General features: G+C 37.7%; 2 protein-coding genes across 3 annotated transcripts; one reads left to right on the top strand and one right to left on the bottom strand.

The window, feature by feature from the left end:
- Nucleotides 1-4906: 4906 nt before the first annotated feature.
- Nucleotides 4907-6332, bottom strand: LOC140743755 (uncharacterized). The gene has a single exon (XM_073075309.1). The coding sequence runs from the start codon at nucleotides 6011-6013 to the stop codon at nucleotides 5396-5398; it is 618 nt and encodes a 205-aa protein (XP_072931410.1). The 5' UTR covers nucleotides 6014-6332; the 3' UTR covers nucleotides 4907-5395.
- A 607-nt stretch (nucleotides 6333-6939) lies between these two features.
- On the top strand, nucleotides 6940-22053 carry LOC140743754 (PHD finger protein 12-like). Of its 2 annotated transcripts, none has more exons than XM_073075307.1 (14): nucleotides 6940-7291; nucleotides 7383-7567; nucleotides 8976-9104; nucleotides 9490-9806; nucleotides 10179-10324; nucleotides 10823-10897; nucleotides 11079-11212; nucleotides 15426-15544; nucleotides 16686-16894; nucleotides 17039-17296; nucleotides 17815-18113; nucleotides 18385-18526; nucleotides 19037-19218; nucleotides 19872-22053. In XM_073075307.1, the coding sequence occupies exons 1-14, from the start codon at nucleotides 7244-7246 to the stop codon at nucleotides 20071-20073; spliced, it is 2445 nt and encodes an 814-aa protein (XP_072931408.1). In that variant the 5' UTR covers nucleotides 6940-7243; the 3' UTR covers nucleotides 20074-22053. The 2 variants fall into 2 exon arrangements, with proteins under 2 accessions (XP_072931408.1, XP_072931407.1); XM_073075306.1 differs by having other exon boundaries at nucleotides 18382-18526.
- The last annotated feature ends 221 nt before the right edge of the window (nucleotides 22054-22274 follow it).

Here is a 22274-nt window from a genome sequence, read left to right as displayed (position 1 = left end):
TCGCATCGCATCGCAGTTTTGTGTTCGAGCCCTTAATCCTTTATTAATTCGCGACAAAATATCCTACGCACCGCGAAGGAAGGCGAGCGTTGTTGCGAGTACACTCGTATGGGTGATTTATATACTCATAGCGCCTAATCGCCTATACTCGGCGTGTAAGTAAACCTGGCATTACCACGTAGGCTTATATAACGCAGGTACATAAACATTGTCTTAATGTTGATTATTGATAAAGTGCTAATTAATGTAGGTAAACCTATTTATTTCATAATATGACAATATGTAATTTATTAAATTAATGTAAGCTTAGTATGTACGTATATTATTTAATATGCCTATTTTAGAGTTATTATTTACATGTGATCTTGAATAAGTGTGTAGGGCTAGATAGTCGAGAACGCTATAATGTATTAATCGTAACATTTAATTTGTAATTTTACTTTATTCTGTGATACCAACAAGTTGTGATCTGATTTGAAAAATAAATTTGTTGTCAGTAAAGCTATTTTAATGTTTTTGTTTCACTACCAACCATTTTAGGGTGGCGTTCGTGTAGCACGTGGGCACAGTATAAGGATATATATATTTGTACTGTGACGTGGTTAAATTAAAAAAATATATATGGTAGGTAGGTCATAAACTAGGCAAATACCTACCTATTCGATTTTCTGTACACAACAGTTCTATTAATCATTCTAGTCACCAATTATTAAATTTTTACACACAACTAGTAAGTAATTTAAAGATTTAAAGAGATTTAAAGATTTATTGAAACAGTAAACATTTTCACAATTTGTACATTAGTTATATTTTGCGTCAGGTTGCCGCAGCCAGGAGACAGAAAGACCGAATTACTTATATACATGTATTTACTCAAAACCGCATATTACAAGTTTTGGATTAAATCTAACCTACATTATAACTAACTATCCTAAGTGACTTGCTGGGGCAATGTTAGCGCCCAGAGTGAATTCCCACCAGTGAGTCAGCGTTCCCACGGCACGGCGACGGTGCAGGATCGGATGACTTCTTCATAATTTTGTATAAGGCGAATGCCTAACTATGGTGGTTAAGGCCAATATATAACATCTACCTCCGCAAGATCTGCACCTATTTGAAGATCTTCGTTGAAAATAGTGCAGATAGTAATTTGGCTTCTTCCATTCCTATGAATCCTTTCGGGTAGGTTACTGGATGCTGGATCTTCTGCTTAAATATGAGATTCTGGTGGTTATGTGGAACAATTAAATGTTAACTAATAAAATAATTCAGAACCAAATAATTTAGATGACTACAGAGAATATGCAATAAGATCTGAACAATGCTGTTAGCCGCCGCATTTTTCAGAAAATAGGTATGCAGTGCATAGTTACAGAATGCTTTACTTTTATAGTTATATATTTGAAAGTCGAAAAACTAAATGAATCTATATATAATATATACCTACTACTCAAAACTGTTTTAAAGGAGGATGTATTTACGAATAATACTGATTATATTTAATGATTTCTTAAAGTAAGATGACTTGTTCAGTATCAGCGATCTTAATTAACTTTCTCTGTTACATCTACCAGTCAGATTATGAAATACAGTTTCATTAAATAATTTCAAATAAAGTTATTTTTTTCAATTACGTCCGCCGTGTTAAAATAAAATTTTGTCATGTTAAAAGATATATTAATAAACAGACAAAAAAATTACGGAATATTTTTTTTTTAAGAAAAATCTTCAGCTTTTATTGTAAATAAATTAGTAAGGGAATGGGAATGAGCAAGTCACTGAAATAAATCTAAAGTACTTACGCTAACTTAATTTCGGCCTCCCTGCGCTATCGATGTCTGGATAGGTATCCAGGTGGATGCAGCACGACGTCGTAGTTTCAGGATATTCCATCGGTGACTAGAGAGCCACACGGGCGGAATCGCGTCTTTCAGAAATATTCATTTACGGAAATCTTGAGCACGAAACGGTCCGCGAGTATCTTACCGACTGTGCCAGTTATGTTTTGCGTCGGGATGCAGCAGCCAGGATACAGAAAGACCGAATTACTTATATACATATATTTAATCAAAACCGAATATTACAAGTTTTGGATTAAATCTAACCTAAATTATAACTAACTATCCTAAGTGACTTGCTGGGGCAATGTTCCAGCTTAGTCCTCAGGAATAGCGGCGCATCTGTGGCCGACCTCAGGTACGAATATCTAAACTTATCTCGGGTTGATTACAGATGTCCATGGGCGGCAGTGGCCACTTACCATCAGATGGACTGCGTGCTCGTCCGCTGCTTCTATGTTATAAAATAAGGTAGTCACCAGCGCTCAAAGACATTTCAACCTAATATAAATAGGACTTCAATGGTATCGAAGGTCGCATATGAATCGCTGTTGCCTCTATGGACAAGATTCGAATGCTTCATTTAGAAATATTCTGCCTTTGTACACTATAAGGCGGTAATATGTAGATATGGTAAACGAAACTTCATTTGGATTATAGTTCAGTTTTACGACTAAGTATGTACCTATGTATGCCATGAAGTGAATATATTAAGGTTTTAGTGGTTTCGTTGCGATCTCATGACTGGGCTAATTTTGGCGATTTGATTACACATGTAGCAGTTCAAGCCAAAATGTCATTGTTCAAGCCAGTAAACATAAAAGAATAGTTCATAGGTATCTATTGTAGTTACCTATGCATTCCTTCAACGTAAAAGTTTCTTAGATTGTATATTTTGGTATAGGTACCTACTTATATTTCCGGGACTAGAATAGGGCTACGGTATCCCCTGCCTGTCGTAGGAGGCGACTAAAAGGGGGCTTCCGGGGTTGCGGGCGGCAAGAGTGGGAGCTCGAACCGTCCAGCTAGCGACCCCGGGAAGGACGGCGGTATGTGTGGTCGCATACCGTCGTAAACACTACATGGTGTGGGAGGAGCGAAAACTGCTCCCCCAGGGTAGAGCCCGATCGGGGCATCGCGCTTGGAGGGCTCCGGTTGTGTTCTACTTACGTGGGCTTACGTTTTACTGAATAGGTACATTAGGTAATTAGTGAGATCACGATAACTGTGTATGATTTTAGACTAAAATTATCGCGGAATTGAGACATTTTATTATGTACTTATGTGGTTCGAAATATCGGCAATAAAAAACGCATATCGTGAGTACACGATAACTGTGAACGAATGCCGCAGGCCAAAAGGGCGTCGTTGAGGTGGCGGTCGATATTAATTTAATAGAGACTAATGTACTAACACGCAGGTCGGGACAAGCTAAAGGGCAGCAAGAAGAACGCAACCGGCTCGGCATTCTCGGCTATCAGAATACGCATGGTTCCCAGCAATCGCGATTTCATATCTATGGAAACCTTGTAAAATACTGATTATAATTTAATAATACTTATGAATTTCAATTTAAACCTCTTTCTGTGCTCATATTATTATTTAACTGTATCATTTCTACTTTTATTTAACTAGGTACTCGTCTTTATGTAGAAATGAATCGCATCGCCATAGCAAATTGTATGACTACACCTTTTATTTTGTTTACGAGGGGGAAACCTTCAAAAGGTACCCTATGCCTTGGAAGCGGCACGGGCATATGTGGGATTCTTACTGCACTAAAACTCCCCCCCCGATGGATGTCCTCGGCGCTGCGTAGAGGACTCCATAGCGCTCCATACGAACGCAACCGGAGCCCTCAATAGCGCGTTGCCCCATCGGGCTACGCCGAGGTGAGCGTGACGTTCGCCACATCGTCTGGTGTGCAAGACGGTATGCGACCACACATACCGCTATCCTTCCCGGGGTCGCGCTCCGGGCGGTGCGAGCTCCCACTCTTGCTACCCGCAACCCCTTTTAGTTGACTCTTACGACAGGCAGGGGTTACCGTAGCCCTATTCTGGTCCCGGAACTACAGGGACCAACTGTATGACTACATCTGCTCGCAACAACTTCAGAGCGGACTAGCAGTTTGGCGCGGACTATACCTATAGGTACTATAAAAAAAATATAACCACAAAAAAATTATACGTCTTCCTTTCTGATGACACGATTGACGAATGATTGACGATTGAAATGAGAAAGAAAGATAGCCAAAAACAATCTGCAGTCTCTAACTATCAACCAAATTTAAGTTAACTATTTTACTCGTATTATCTTAATATTTATAAGGCGAAGTGGTCAGATTCATCACTATATTGAGTTCAGAAAATCATTTTCAGTTGAAAAGAGACAATTTATATTTACTATCAATTTATCTTCAGAATTTTTACGGCATATTCATAGTTGTAAAAGGGAACTGATCGATGGTTGTATATATGGCAAAGGTTGTATATATGGCAAATATATATTCATCCTTTGTAGTTCTGTGCTGAATTCCACTTCGCATGCTAATGTTTCTTAAGTAGAATAAAACCATTTTTATTACATATATAGCACTACATATTTAATCTCTTTGTCTCAAGTGAATCTTAAATTGAAATCTTAGGTTGAAATCCAGGATTTGACTGCAGCGGCTTCAACAATATTGCTCTGCTGACATACTTACAAATAGTATGATGTGTACCCGGTATATATATTTGCCTTCCTGTACTAATATACTAATAATGCTTACTAATAATGCTTCAGCAAAGCAAACCACCATTAATTAAGTCCATAGTACATTATTATTGACCGAGTTGACAAATATTTCCTATAAAATGTATGACAAAATACAAAATTTAATCTTAACTTCTAAACCTAGACCCTAGGAAACAAGCTTTACTCCACCTCATGGTTAGTGGTCATGTTGGTCAGCCGGCTCCCACATCCCTCCACCAAAATGCAGAACAGCTTTACATTAGAATTAGGTGTAGCAATAGTACCACGTCAATAGTCAATTTTAGAAAAACAAATTAAAGGAAACACAATTGACACTTATAATTTATTTAATAATTATGTTTGTCGAAATAAAATACTATGTTTAATTTTTATTAAAGTCCATTTCTTTATAAGCATAAGTATTAAAAAATACACATGAAAACAACCTTAACCAATGGGCAAAAATTATTTTGTTTTACAATATCCTGTTCATGGTAACTTAAATTAATTTAACTGTTGCGTTTAAACTTAATATATATAAAATAAAGAGATGTCTTTAAACTTAGTAGTACCTAAAACAATAAATCAATTTTGAACTTAATTGCTACTCAATTATGAGTGTGTAAGTAGCAATTACTTAACAGAGGCATTGACACATATAAGAGTGCCTCGTAAAATCATTGAAAACATACAGCCCTAATATAGCAAACTGTAATAACCACTACCTCATGATTCAAAAAAGACCATCCTTCACTCATGAGGGCTGGTAAGCAATAGAGGGAGGTAAGCAATAATGTTGTATAATCAAGTTGAACTATTTATTCTTCATTCTGAGAATTATGGACATAGCCGAGAGTTGTGAAACCTGTAAGTGCAAGCATTGTTGCAATGTCATCGGGGCATGAATTATACAGTTCTACGATGAGACGATCCGACACAACATTAACAATGATCATTCTAGCACGTTCTCCTTTGACATAATTCCACATGGCCTCGGCAATGTTGGTATCCTCCCAGCGAACTCCAATAGGCCCGCAGTTTGCCAGCTGGCAAAGAGTGACCAGGGACGGCACGCTGGATTCGTTCTTCCTTTTCCATACCCTCTTCAGGCGCACACCAGATTCAATGCATCCAACATCCATAGCATATAATTTATACCTGGACTCAGCCCCCTCGCCATGTATCATTAAGACCCTTCCTCGCAAATAAGTCTTCTGTAGCTTAGATTTATATACAACAATTTGCCCTAAACAGATGTCCCTTGCGTCGAAATGTTCGCCACGAGCTTGCAGACCCTGCAGGTACATGCTGTACGCTCGGGGACGTACGTAGAAATGATGGGGGTTGTTAATGTGTGTTACATCAACCCAGCACGAGGAACCCACTTCGAAGCTGGTTATGGCTATTTCTTGCAACAAGTTGCTGATGTTGTCCATGCTGACTGGACTTCTACTTCACTGTGGTTTAGATTTCCGAGAGCAATTAATGTCGGTCGAGATGTAGTACAAATATTTTTCTATTTGATTCACACACCCTTATGACAACCGGCCACCGGCACCTCGCCCTACTACCGGCATATTGATCGATCGACTCTAGCTAGCTCGACAGCAAATAAACACTATCTATAACCAAACATAGACTACGTCGTAGGTGGTCTAGGGGTTGCAGGAGTTACACCTCATACCCTTATTTTAAATACGAATGTATAAATTTGTATTCACACATTGATCAAGTTTACAGTTTTACACAACACAATCATAAATAGTGATGGAAATGCGATCTGAAATCTGACATCGTTTAATCGAATACTAGATTTTTGAGATCAAAGGAAACACAATTTTTAATCGATTTTTAGGAATGAATCGATCGTTGCATTTACGACTTTCGAGATTTTCATAATTTGATTTTGATTTGTCTTTTTCAATAAAGGTCCCAGCAAAGAGTATAGTAACCCGTACCTATAATATATCATCATATCTCATAAAGGTGATTATTTATACGGTGTGATTTCGATTTCAGATTCATTTCGATTTCGATTTCAACTGATTTATTTTTCTCTTAAATAAATTTAAATAAATCAAGAAAATTATTAGTGGGTCAAATGAGACCTGGTTGCATAAATGTTAATTAAAATTAATTTTCTTGTTTCATATGGATACTTAATGAATAAGTTGAATCTCAAAAAAATCGATATTTCTATAGCAACTTTTACAAGTATAGAAAAATAAATTAGAAATAACTACATTTAATTTTTTTCTCGTACTAAATGAAACTTACATGTATATTAATAGCAACATATCTATGTTATAATACAGTTTTATGAATTCTATGTTCTTTGGTAATACTGACATAACAAACTCTGGCCTGACACTCCTGACAGTAGACATTGGCGGCGCGGCCATCTTTTGGCATAAGTTTTGTGAAATTGTATGTGAATACAGTTCTGTGAATATGAATTATTATTTAGTCGGAGGTTCTTACTGCAATAGCGCGGTTTAGTATGATATATTTTTAAAAATAAATATTTTTGTAGGGTATAGAGTCTGACGAAAGTAGCTAATGTAAAAAGGTCTAGTGAGCACGGTCGTCTGTCGTCCAAGTGGTGTTTAAAACTTTATATCATTTCATGTAAAATTTAATTGTGAGAAGTACAGCGAATCTCAAAAATGTCTCACGGCACCTACGAATACGAATCATCGGGTGGACTGATGCCGGTAAGTGAATTAATCCAGTTTTAGGGTAGTCGAGTCATGGCGCCATTTTCTTTTGCTGTATCACGGTAGCTATGGTGTTAATGATTTTTAGATGATCCGGGCTTTGGTGAAGCCGCCCGACGAGCTCATGAATCCTCCGAAACCCAAGAAGCCTCAACATCCGTACTATAAGCGGCCGGGTAAGGGCCACAACCGCGACTGCTGCGACGCTTGCAGCGAGGGCGGCGACTTGATCTGCTGCGACCGCTGCCCGGCCAGCTTTCATCTTGGCTGCTAGTGGGTATCTTCATGTTCTCTAATCTTTCTGTGTGTTGCTTTAATTCTTACTGTTATTGCAATATATATACATGCAAATATTTTTGTGTGAAAATCATAGCTATTATAGCCATAGCCAGAGAATTTGCCTCGCAAAAATTGTTTATCATAGATAAACAATTTTTTAATTGATTAAACAATTTAATAAATTGATTATCATAGATAAACAATTTTTTTATAAAGGCAGATTAAATTTAATGTACAAGTGCAATATTATTGGTTCAAAGACATCACTATCCTTTTATCAAATGAATCTGGCAAACGAGTAAGCAGTCCACCTGATTTTAAGTTGCCATTGCCATCTATGGACATATATAAGAAACACCAGAAATGTTTGAAGAACTTCCGAGCTCCACTGCAAATATGTTCCATTCCTTAAGGATTAAGTTGAAATGTCTCGTATAAGTATCCCATCATCAACTCATCACTGTCCCACTGCTGGGCACGGGTCTCCTATCAGAATGAGAAGGAATAGGCCATACTCCACTGCGCTGGCCCAATGCATACTCTGGACGAGTGGACTTCACATACCTTTGAAAACTTTTTTTTTAAGATTTCACGGGTATGCAGGTTTCCTCACAACATTTTCCTTCACCATTTAAGCAAGTTATAATTAATATCTATAATGCGCATAATTTTGAAAAATCGGAGGATGCATGCCTAGGCTTTGAATTTCCCACCCCTCAATTAAGAGGCCGAGTTTCTTAACCATAAGAATATCACTGTATAAGTATGCTCACATATAAACATGTGGTTTCTTCAAACTAGATTACAGCAGTCAGTGTTAATTCAATACTGTCCTACTACCGTTTTGTCCCAGAGTGGGAGGGGTTTTGATCATTATCCATGATGCTGACCAAGTGTGCATTGGTACAAATCACACACTATTGAGATCTTTTTTTAAGAATTTCTAGGCATGGAGTTTTGCTCGTGATGTTTTCCTTCATCATTGTATTGAGTGACAATTTCTAATATGCACTTTGAAAATTGAAAGGTGCATGCCTGTGATTCAAATCTTTGATCTTTGACATATGTGAAGTCGAGTAACCACTAGGCTATTACTACTTATACAATAGTGCTGAATACTTTTAATCATGTCCTTAAAAGAACCATTTACTATAAGGTGGGCTTTATGCTCTATTACTACATTTAAAGGCTTTTCGAAAGCAAAAAAATTATACCTTGTGTTAGTGAGGTAACAAATGAGCATGCATTATCACACCTTTCAAACTGGATCACAGCAGTACTGAACACTGCTGTTATTAGGTAGAAATAGGTGTGGTGGTTTAACCTTCAAAAAATTGTTATATATTTCTCACTTTTTTGGACACCAAATACTATAAGGGTATAATTCTCATTAAACCTCTAGCGATCCACCATTGGATGAGGAAGATATACCACTTGGGCTGTGGCTATGCAAAGCATGCCGAGCCTCAGATGCTGCCAGTGCTGATGAAAGCAGTGCCCCATCAGCGGCTCAAACTGAGAAGAGAACTAGGTAGGTCATGTCTGAATATTTCTTTAAAAGTGCTATTTTTTATTGCTGCTCGTGTAATTTTACTTGTTATAATTGATATCTGCAAAACAGATTAATTAACTGCAGTTGCATATACTAAGTGCATTTCAGATCATCAGCAAATAAAAGTTTGCAGAGAAATTTGGAAAGATTGAGAATTTATCAAATACAATCTTTCTATAATTTAATGATTAGAATTTAGCAATTCAGGTTCACATTAAGAAGAACACTCATTTCGTTTTACATTTATATTTCCTGTAGTGATATAAATTGGTAGCAATATAAAATTATCTTTGTATTACAGTCCATGTTTGATTACTCATCATTAAAGAGGCACATTTTGCAAAATTTCATTGTCTGTGCTTAGGAACCGAGGAGGGAATTCATCAACGAAGAAGAAGGGTGATTCCAAGAAGGAAGAAACTAAGAAAGAGGAGACTAAGAAGGATGAGCCTAAGAAAGATGACACTAAGAAGGATGACTCCAAAGAGCAGGCACCTAAGGAGAATAACGGAACACAGGATAAGATGGATGTAGAACAAGGAGAGGATTCAAAGAATGAAGCTGATAAGGAGTTGTCTCCCATGGATTTGCTGGTTAAGGCTGCTAAGGTCATGAACCCAAAGCAGTTCGATATACCACAAGAAATGAAGATCCCAGTAACATTCCCTGGGACTGAGAAAGGTGTTTAATTTTCGCTAATTGTTATGATTATTTGGTTAACCAAATATTTTACTTTTATTTTATATTTAACAAAGTACATAAGATTAAACTATCATGTTTGTTGAAATATTTGTATTCAAATTAAAATTGTTGTCACTCACATCTTGACCTTAGATATGGAAAAAGCATAATAAATAAATAAAAAGATAATGATTTATTATCATCTCATTATCTATGCATTTCATTACATTTGATTGCTTATTAAAACTTTCTATCTTTCGTTTTTATGGCAAATTGATAAGAAGCCGTTTTTACTAGGGTAAGGAGATAGGGGAAATTGGCATCGTGTGCCATGAAGCGAGGGTATTGTAATTGTTTGTGTTGTACACTCAGACAAGCGAAGCAACCCGCGCCAGAGTAGCGTGGATGCTTGGGGCAACAATATCCCTCCACCGGCCAAGGAATGCTTCGTGTGCCGAGGCAACAGCAAGCGCGCGCCGTTGCTGCAGTGCGACTATTGCCCACTGCTCTTTCACCAGGTATGCAATGAACTCATCACATACATCTCTTTTAGATTCCATGCTTTAGCACACCTGTATAAATGCAATGGTATATACTATAACATACTAGTTCTAAACACACACTCATGTAAATTGTGATTATTGGATTACTACGTTGTTGTACTTTGTCTCATGTTTCCATAAGTACATGTTGTTTGTTATTTTAACATATCACTTCATATGTTAACTTTTAATTCATCCTTTGTTGTTTCAATTATCTTTTATTTTCTAGACTAAATATGTGTTACATTAGAGCAAAATAATTTGTCTTTGAAGCACTTGCTACATTCATGATTCAATTGCGGAATCATGGCCCGCACAACAAAAACAAACTTGGCTCTCTTATTGCACAAATAACTATTGTTGCGGAATTTGATCATGTTCAATAGTACAGCCTTGAACCTTTGTACACCACTTACATGGATAGGAAGCATTCAGGAAGATATTTTGTTTATTTAATAGAGGTTTCTTTTGTAGGACTGCCTCAATCCTCCGCTGACAGCCTTGCCGATTGGACGCTGGATGTGTCCTAACCACGTTGAACAGTACATTGTAAGTTTTGTATACATACCCATTGTTTCTGTGGTCAAAAATTTTAACATAAAAGATATATTAAAGGAAAACTTTTCAGTAGCTAATTATTTATTGAGAACTGGGATTCGCAAATTGAAAAAAAACAAGCGGGAGCTTTTTAAAAATACAGTTTGTAAGGTAAATTTGGTTTGATTATCAGGACTGGAACATGGTGAACTCCATATCAGTGACGGAGCGCGTGGCGCTGTGGGACAAGTTCTCCGGGCCCATCGACCAGCACGCCATCAAGGTGGACTTCTTGCGTCGCGCCAGGCGGAACAACCCAGCTTTCCGGTAACACTTATTATTTATTTTATTTCTGTCTTTCCACGATACAAGTTGCAGGCAGTGTTGCCCACATTAATCTGACATGGTTCTCTGTTGGATCCCTGACCAGCCGGATAAATAAATAATGAATCTAAATTTGTATTCTACATGTATATGTACTTTTTGTATGTATGGTCTATTTTTATTTAGATTGGAAGAGTGGGTTGGTTAAGCGTCAGTGGTTGGAATATCATTGAAATTCCTATGGGATGTATTCTTCATACTCAAATTTCCCACTTAGCCGAATTTGGCGATATACATAGATTTAAAGTAAATAATTATTTCTGATAGGCATACGACCTAAAACAACAACTTATTTATAAAGAAAATTGATGGCCTTAATATGGCCAGAATTTCGTCTTTTTACACTTAATTCGCTCTTTTAATATGAATACCCTACACTAGTACTTAATTGTATAAAAAATAAAGGGCATTTTAGTTCAGTGTTCTTTTACAACATGTATGTACATGTTGTAAAAGAATCATGGTAACATATGAGTTAAAGTAAAAATAACAGTAAATCAGCTATTACGGGCAATATAAATACGTTATTTTAATCGTGGGATTGCAGGTATAATGAGTACTAGAGTCTAGACCACATAAATATAAGCCCTATAAAATAGTCGTAGTTGACATCGTGTATTCGAGGTATTTGCACTTTAAGTAAACCTTTTTGTGATTTCCAAATGCATACAAAAAATAAATGGTTAATGCAATACATAGTAAATGGGTTTAGAATTAATGTCGCAGTTGGTAGTCGTGGAAGGATTTAGAAGTATTACAGTCTCAATAATTAGACTTTTACCATTTTTCACCGACTTTATCAGGTGTTACTTTAATTATTTATTAGTGATACAGGAAATTACTAAAAGCAATGAACATGACGTACATAATAGGTAGTTAAATAATTTGTTGATAATCATCATCAAAATATTGTTTATAACATTTACGAGTAACGATTCCAACTGGCGCAATAACATCGGCACGTAAAGTCTGAAATCATTTTAGAGTGCAGACAGAAAAAGATGAACCTTCGAACACTAGGGCTCATATCGATTTGTCGATGTACGAACGAGGAACTTTGATTCGTAGCTTTAGTCATTAGAGTTCGGTTTAGTTCACCGTTCCTCACCCTCTAGCCGGCGTTCAATAATGTAATAATAGACGCAGACGGGGGTAGCTCCGGGAGCGACTGTCGCTCATACTTAGTTTATTTTAACCCTTTGAATGCAGGGATTGAAATGTAGCAGATATTAAAATTTATAATGATGTATGATATAATTATCGACGGTAACTTCGCTGATTGTGGACACAGATGTAACCTTGAGAAACATTATGGTTACTGGCGTCTTGTCAGTCCTACTCATTTGTATCGTAACGTATGTAACAATGTTATAACTTGTTAAATTGCCAGGTTGCCATGAGGTATCCATTGTACGTAATTATTCAATACAAGTTTTTTAATTATATCTTTATAAATTGTACTCACATGCATTTGAGGTATCCACGTGCTTAATATGGATAGGTATGAGTCTCACACGCCAATTAGTATCACACGCATAGCAATATCACTTGCTACTCGTGATAATGTGGCAGCGTCGCCGGTATAATGTGAAACTGTAAACTCATCTCCATTGCAACCTTTATCGTGACTGCGTTTTAATTATCTTACATATAATATTATAGCATGTGTTCATTTTACATTTGATGCATGTGATATGCCACTCATGGAAATCGTACATAGTGCCTGGATAGCGAGTATATTGTGTTAAAACGCCCAGGAGGGATTCCAAAAATACAATAAATTATTTCATAATTTTCAAGATTTACAATAGTATGTCTTTATCCACTAATATATCACACCTCCATTACAAAAATCAGATGATATTTTATAATTCAAAGCAAAACTGATTGTTCCCAAAATATATAACTGGAAAAAGTACTCAAAAGAACCAACAATTACGTAGTCTCTAAATGAATCAATGTGATGTGACTGTACGGTAATAATAATTGTCATTTGCTGCATCCACTTATCTTAGAGTAAGGATTCTCCCGAAATCCATACAACAGTCTTTATTACTAGCCCATACACATAGACGTTTACATACACTGGATATTATTGCAGGAGAGAATTATCTAAATAATTCTCAGTACTCAAGTCTGAACACGCGTCGGTCTGGTTATAAATCTGATTTACATCTACCTACATGTCCTTTCTGATTACGCAATAGTCAATATGGTCAGCACGAGGCAGGGACGGTTAGATCGTTATATCTCTTTACATGTATCTGCTTGTATTGATGGGGTGTACGCATAAAGAGACGCCACAGGGGAGAGCCCTATTTGCGAGGAAATTAATTTGCAAAGACGTCGGCGCTTTTCATGTCATGTCAATCCGGTCCTTTATATCAGTCTTTTTATACCATGAGAACACTCTGAAAGCACACAATGTAATATTGCTATTTACAATGGGCCCAACAAAGGGTGTAAATAAAGATGGTATAAATGCTCACAATACAATCTTTGGTATAATAAACATAAATCCAGTTCGACCTGAAATGGTCAGGCTGGACGTTGGGATTCACGGTCAGTACAGACTCTCAATCTTCTCGAGTGTTGTCTGCGTCTGAGACTAAAGTACATCTTTATTCCCATACAATATACAAAGTAAAAAAAGTTTGCCGGTTTAAATTAATAGAATTAAAGGTTACGTACTTAAGAGCACTAGACGTTATCTTCCTTTTGGTTAAGTTTCTTGTGAGAGTGGCAAATTAAAAAAATAAGAAGTAAATTGGAAGTCGGCACAACAGGAGCAATAGAGGCAAGAATATTTTATTTTTCCGTTTAGCTTGATTTCCTTAGAAACCTTACTTATTCAGGTTGGTCGCAATTACCGCTATCAATTTTCCTTTGATGTCCCTATTCATTATGGCAGCGGTAAGCTTCTCTTTACGTATGACGTTATGTAGGGCACAAAAATCAATAGAATATAATTTGTCATGTGGGTTTTCCCACTGAAAGTAGGTTTGTTGTAGATAGTTGTCATAGGTAGGTACCTATACATACGCTATCTAAGAATTGTATATTGATTTTTTATGGCGGCATTAACGGGTTGACGATGAATTAAATAATAGCTTTCGTAATCCATATGACAGCGCAGTCGTTATTGAATGCATGGTATATTATTGTATCGAAAAAATCGTAATTTTCAAGGCATTGGTCTATGGTTTGGTTAGATGTTCAAAGCAATGCAGAAGGTGACCAATCCTAAGTCCAGGTAATAAGAACAACCTAGAGGTTCCAGAGAAATATGTGTTTAGTTAACAAACAAATATACCATCAACTTTTTTTTTTATTTTATTTTTTATAATATAAGAGTAGCAGACGAGCATGCAGTCCACCTGATGGTAAGTGGCTACTGCCGCCCATGGACATCTGTAATCAACCCCAGATAGGATTAGATATTCCTACCTGAGGTCGGCCACAGATGCGCCGCTAAACCTGAGGACTAAGCTGGAACGCCTCGGAAAAGTCTGTCTCCCTTACCACACTATTCTTCGATTGATTAAATCGTCAAATAATCCGCAAATTTAATTTCTATTAATAAGGTCGGTTCTTTCGACACCCTTTTATCACCGCTATGTATCGATAGTCTACTGATAAATGGATTGTCTAACTAATGGTCTGCTGTCGACAATAGGAAGACTTAATAGTACTTTGACTTGTTCCCTTTTAACATTCGAAACATTGTATGTTAACGAAACATTAGCCAAAACTAATATAATTGAGGGACAATAAGTGGGATTGTTATGGAGTATGCCCGTAGCATGGATTATATTTTGGGAGGTGTTAGAAATTTTATTCGCCGACTCACTTAAAGTCGACCTTCTTTTGGGGCATGGTTTAACCCCAAACGAAACAAATGCTGGCTACGTCCATGGCATTGAGCGTAAGCAGGATGTGGTAGCAAGTGGTAGCAAGGTGAGATACAAGACAGGTATTATAAGCGTTGTGTTCGGAGTTCTTCAACGGCCTCCAAGTTGAGGACGGCCACCTTTGGGGGGGGGGGGTGGCAAAATTCCACCTAACCCGACGTCGCTCCCACGTCGTCGGGTACCTTTTGAAGGGGGAAACCTCGGAAAAAAAGGTATTATAAGGGTGTGTGTCGTGTGGTTCTCAGCGTGAAGGTGCCGGCGCCGGAGCGCGGGCGCGTGCTGGTGCCGCCGATGGTGCAGCAGCACTACACCAACCCGCCGCCGCTGCTGCCCTCGCGCAGGGAGTTCGTGCGTTGTGCTAATGGTAACTCATTAATACTATAGTAATAGCATCGTTATACATAAAACTGTCTGACGACAATGTGAAGTGCTGCTGCATTCCGATTTCAATTTTGTGGTAAGGATGTTACACTTATACGTTACAATTTAGTCCTTAACATCTCTCAGGAAACCAGCGTGCAATATACATGTGCTCATGGACATGTGTCATACACCAGGTAGCTCAGATTGGACTCTGATCAGAGGTCAACTGATGGTGTGAGTTTACACCATCAGTTGACCATTAAGCTAAAATACATGACACACAAGAACTTCAGTGATGAAGGTTTTGGTAAAGATTAACCTATCTTAAATTATCAGCTTTTAACTCAATGATTGTAAGTAATTAATTAATTTAATCAAAACTGAAATATATACCTACTATTTTATAGCTTATTTAAATATAAGGATATCATTATGAACCTTATGCTATAATTATGCATTTGGTCATAAAATATGTATAATGTTCGTTTTTTCTCTTATTAGCTACACTGAAATTATAATATCTATTAATTGTTTGCAATTTATAAAAAAATATCACGATGTTTATGTTCTATAACCAAAAATAGCAAATTGGCAGCAAGTTATAGGTCAAAGTCAAGAGGTGAAATGATTAAGGAGCACTGTCCCAATTCAATGTCATCGAGATAAATGTGCAACATTGTTGAAGTAATTTTGATATTAAGCTATTTTTAAATTACTGTTGATTTTATATAACCTTGTATAATCTTTCTAAATGAGTAAATAAGTGAAACATGGTTAATGTTGATTTTCTTGGAAATCTCTGCTTAATAAAATGTTTTTTTTTTTTTTTTTTATAGTTGGATGCAGCAACAATGTCCACCGTATTCGGGCTATAATAGGATTTTTTGATGGTCCGCACATAACTAGATGGTCTGGATTTGGCCCTGTAGGCCCATTTGAAAAATTCACCCTGTATAGCAATGCAGTGACTGATTATCAATCATCATGGTCATATTTACACCTGCATTAGGGCACATAAATACAATATAATCGGAATGTATCTCCTGACATGAACACTTTAGAGATATTCCTAATGTGCTTATGCACTTAGTAAATTAGCACGCTTAATACCTAAAGCATAGCTTTTAAACAAGAACATTCAGTTCTCAGAGACCTGAAGGCTAGCGGCACATACGACGAGTCTGAGGAGGAAGGTGAAACAGACGAGAACTCGAAGCACAAGATCTGCATGAACATGTCGTGCCCGCGGTACACCGGGGAGGGCCCGTGCCCGCTCGACACCGCCACCAAGCTGCACGGCGCCAGTAAGGAGGAGGCCGAACATGACCTCAAGTCTATCACTGAACCAAAGGTTCGTTTATATTGATATTATACGACGTACTAATTAATATACAATTTGTAAATGGTGCTTGAATTATTTTTGCGGCAAACCCTCCATCTTAAAAACCTAAAACATGAAAATTGCTAATTATTTAATTCTTAATCTTAATGTTAGGAAATTAAGGAGCGCCCCGTGGATCCGTCCACTAGCGACCACTCCGATTCTGACTTCGAGCAGCAGATCCACACGACAGTGAAGAGGCGCAAGGCGTTCACCGCGGACAACACCAGCCCCCGCCACCCGCCGCGTCGCGAGCCACTCATACTGCGCCAGGACGAGGATGTGGAGGAGCTGATCGCGACCGCCGATGATCAGCTTAAGAATCTCGACGAGAAGCTCGTGAAACTCCTCGCTTGGCAGAGGATGCAGCAGGTTTGTTCATATTATGCTTATGTAAGATAACCATATATGTTTGGCAGTTTTTAGGCGTTCTACAATAAAGCTAAAATTTATATTTTAATGGTTTACCATATCTATGAAGTCCTCGCGACAACTGATAGCAAGCCGTAACAAAAATCCATTGAAATAGGCCTACATGTTATATTACCTATAAGTATTTATTGTCAATTGTGTTTGTTCCAAATCCCAATTCGAAAAATCAAGGGTGCGTGACCCTTGCTTTTTCGAATTTATGTACGTATTAGAAATTAATTATCACTTGTTAAAACGGTGAAGGAAAACATCGCGAGGAAACCTGCATACCTGAGAGGTTTATAAAAAAAATATATCTCAAAGGTATGTGAAGTCTACCAATACGCACTTGACCAGCGCGGTAGACTATGGCCTAATCCTTCTTATTCTGAGGGGAAACCCGTGCCCAGCAGCGGGACAATAATGGGTTGACGATGATGAATGATGATGAGTGTGTTTGTTTGCACGTTGTTGAGTAGATCGCGGCCGGCGAGCAGATAGCGGGCGGGTGGCGTCGCGCGAGCGGCACTACCAAGTGGGCGGACCGCGCGGCCGCCGCCATCCGGGCGCCGGAGCGCGCGCGTCTGCAGCGGCTCGGCGTCAACCTGCAGCCGCTGCCCTCCGAGCTGCTGGAGCGCGAGGACCGCGACCGCATCTCCGAGATCGTGTGGGGCGAGCGCCCCGCCACCCCGCCGCCGCCGCGCACGCCCTCGCCCCGCTCGGAGCTCAAGGACGCTTTCATCATCGCGTCCCTGGTGCGCGTCAGCACACCCATTGGGTAAGTGTCCACCTCAACCCCTAACCCAATGAAAATTATATCTACTGTTACTGTTACTACTGAGGTCTTGTATTTATAACTTATTTTCCAAAGGTACCTCTCTTTACAGCAAGTTGTTACATATGTACTGCTACGTACCTGTTGTACCTTTATACCACTGCTATTACAAATTTATGTTCAAGATTTGATACTACAAAGTTTAATAAATTATTATCTGTTAAAATATTTTATTTATTGTAAATATTACAATTTAATTATTTCTTAAAAGAAGCTGCAGCATTGCTAAGCTGGAAGAGCCGATACCGATGCGCAGCAACTCACTGCGTGTTGGCTCGCAGCCGTGCTGCGACGTGATACTGGACGGCAAGTGCCGCCGCGTGTCTCCAATGCATGCTATCATCTTCCGCGATCAGGTACGAAGTTATCAATTCAAATGAAATCGTTTAGAATATAGTTTTGTCATAAATACTTTTAATGCAATACCTAAATAGATTAAATTAAATTATGTTTAAAAGGTTATAGATTAAAATCACGGAAACAATTGAATTTTTATTGAGTTGTTTAGGCTATTGGCATGGATAAGTATAGTCACCGCCTTGTAATTGAAGGAATCCATTAAATGGCTTAAACGACAGATAATTCTGTCAGCCATTTAATGGTTGTCGTGGTGTAATTTACGCGGAACACTGACGACATGCGCAGTTAAGTGGCGCAAAAATACGAAATCGGAGAATAAGTGCGAAGAAATATCGTTTAATTTGTAAATGATCTACAAACTGCATTTTTTAAATATATTTCAAACACGAAAATAGATGACAGTGACAATTTCAATTGTCAAAGCTGGTTACATTTTCTTGTTAGGAGTGAGTAATCTTTACTGATCTATGGCTATCTGCTTATACGTTCTCTGTGTGGTTCATCAGGTGACAAACTACTTCGAGATGCTGAACTACTCGGAGTGGGGCTCGCAGGTGAACGGAGTGATGTACGCGTGCGACCTGACGCCGCGGCCGACGGAGCCGCCGCACAGCGCCGCCGCCGCCGCGGACGCGCGCGCCTCCGTGCTGCGCAACCTCGTCGGCAGGCACTTGCCGCGACAGCCCAGGTACGCACTGCATTCTCACGTAGCGGAGGGCTTCATACAGACGAAAGGAATTCACCAACGATAAGCACTACAACGATATGTAGTGCAGTGATAACCTATTGGCCAAGAAACTCGGCCTCTCGATTGAGTGGTCCGAGGGTCAAATCCCAGGCACTCACCTTAGATTTTTTAAAGTTATGTGCATATTATCACTTGCTATATGGTGAAGGAAAACATTGCGAAAAAACATGCATGCCTGAGAGATTTTATAAAAAAAATCTCAAAGGTGTGTGAAGTCTACTAATACGCACTTGGCCAGCGCGGTGGACTGTGGCCTAATCCTTCTCATTCTGAGAGGAGACCCGTGCCCAGCAGTGGGATACTAATGGGTTGATGATGATATGAAAAATATACCGCCTCCATCCTCCGTTAGGCATTGCAATTTTAAATTTGATTCCCGATTATTGAATATAATGAATGTTGAGATTAGCGCATACAGATTTAGTGCATACTGAACATAATTGAAAGATGATTGAAGTAAAACGCATGTGATTGAACTTCTTGCTTGATTTAGTAATGACAGTCATTGCAGTTATTATTTTATCTATAGAAATGATAATATACAGATTAGCCACTCATTAAGATTCGTGCTTATTTTTTGTTATCCTCCACAGAACTGAGGGCCCAGTGACCGAGGAGCCGGAGGACCCGTGCACTTGCCCCAAGAAGCCCCCGAACACCGTCGGCGCGTGGGAGGGCTCCGCGCTGCTGCCGCACGGCGCTCTGCTGCAGTTCGGTTGCTACAGATTCGTCTTCAGCATTACCGATGCCGTTGCTTTCCCCTATGAGAGCAAGAACAAGAAACCAGCTCTCTAAATATTCAAAATTGATTTTTTGTACCATATTCGTTCATAATCAAAAACTATCATACTTCAAAATATCTCTCTCTCTAATTCATTTTTACTTTTACATCATGTTGATTTTTAGGTAATTATTTGTAACGGAATTTATTAGGAAGGTTGATTTTTGTTAGGAACTTAAAAAAACAGTTCTCTAAGCTGTATGCCCTATTGACACCTGATACAAAACGATATTGTATTCGAAATATATCGTTTTTTCTTGCTTGCGTATAAAGTTTGCACATTGGCGTATTTTACTAACACAACTATTTGAACTTTAATGTTTGAATAATTTCTTTCACTTCATATGTCTCATTTTTTACATTGCACGGCAGTTTATATCTAGTTATAAGTGTGTGTTAGAAGTTAGGTAGTTTATTGTGCCTGATTTATATTAGATATAAAACAAAGGTCTTTACAACATCTATGCTTCATAATTATATATACATACACTCATATGGGATATGTGTATCACCGAATTAATAAATGTAACGAGGCTTTGCATAACATTACACAAGCTGTCTTTATCCACGGAATATTTTAATATAAATCAGACGCAATCAAAGTCAAACATTATACATTTTAGCTCCTCACCAATATTTTCACAATAGACAAAAGCAAGTGTTATTGTGTCGCACAAAAAAAATTGTGTCATTTGGTGAGCTGTCTGAGACTGAAGGATCTCATCACTTATTTATAGAGCATTTACATTATAAAGATTGTTATTATTTCTAGAAATAACTCCAGTTAATATGAAATTAATCGTATATATAATTAGAAATCAGTAGCGAAAACGACGGCATTCACCTATATCTCGATGCACGTCAAGAATATTATACACGTGTGGTTACTTTGTCTAGCGATGTGACCTATAATGTAAGGAATATTGTTTAAGCAAACAATATACTCAGTGTGAGTGTATTGGAAATATATCATTGTATTTATAAGTCATACCAGTAAAAGAGGAACTTGGATATCGCGTTTGACATCTCTTATGTTAGTTGGGTTCGTGTAATCTTACCTTATTTACATTTTAAATGGAGTTAAGATTATGTTGCCATGAATTTTCATAAGTTGTCATGCTTCTACATTTTGCGTTGCGATGTTCACTTACATTACAGAGTACTTTCTTCTTTAGACCATAAATGTTTGTTGCTTTGATTTTAAAGTTTGTACATTGTACAACAATTTTCAAGTTCATTTGTACTGGTATAGGTTAAAATATATTAATTATAGTTGACACTGCTGTGTAATCACATACTGTGATTGATAAAAATACGAATTCTAAACTCATCATTGTCCAAAGGGGTTTTATTTTTAAGAAACGGACTGAAAAATATATATGGTTGTTTTGTCTGCCATACGAGTTACTTCAGAGAATTGTGGGAGAGGGTAGACCGGAATTTTTTGATGGAATATATTGTAGAATAATGCAAATTTGGGGAAAGCATAAATCATTAGGAGTGTCAGGAGGGAAGTGCTCTCGCGTCGTTCAATTTTAGATTATTTTTTCTAACGTGCAACGAATTTTTTATAGTTATACCAGTTTGCGGAACCCTTTTGAGTTTATTTCATATGAACTTTTCATTATTGTATATCTATTCTTACCATTCCATTGAGCAATGAAATACTCTTGCTGTTGTTATAAGTAGTCAGTAAGTGTAGTGGCAGTAGCGGTATTTATTAACCATTTGGTGTAGTTGTTAAGTCGATACTTTTTTGATATGAAATACTCAACACATATAGCATTTAGCGATGTCACAATATCCAAAGTTTGTATATATGTGGACTGTGTACGATATAATATATGTACGTCCATCTTGTTACGGCTGCGTTCTGCAAGAATGTATACAATGTAGATACAGCCCAGATGGGCTGGTCACATTATGCCAGCGCTGGCCATCGCCGTTTATAAATAAATATGTGTGTCGTATTGAATAAAATGTAAAAAATCCAATTAGTGTTTTATTTATATCTCATTTCTTTTCCCGTATTATAAAAATAAAGACAATAATATATAAATACAGTAAAAATAGTTGGCCTTGTACTGTTTTTACACTAGTTATTTTCTAATTTTCCCAAAAACAATCGAAGCTACGCAACGACAGATGTGACGTAGACGGCAATGTTTCACTTTTTATTTAATCAATTGTAATTAACTAATGCATGCAATTGAAC

Source organism: Epargyreus clarus, unplaced genomic scaffold (genome assembly GCF_041222505.1).
Source record: "Epargyreus clarus isolate Ecla_fem2 unplaced genomic scaffold, WU_Ecla_fem_2.2 ptg000007l, whole genome shotgun sequence".
Classification (NCBI taxonomy): domain Eukaryota; kingdom Metazoa; phylum Arthropoda; class Insecta; order Lepidoptera; family Hesperiidae; genus Epargyreus; species Epargyreus clarus.
This window is presented reverse-complemented; position numbering and strand designations above follow the sequence as displayed.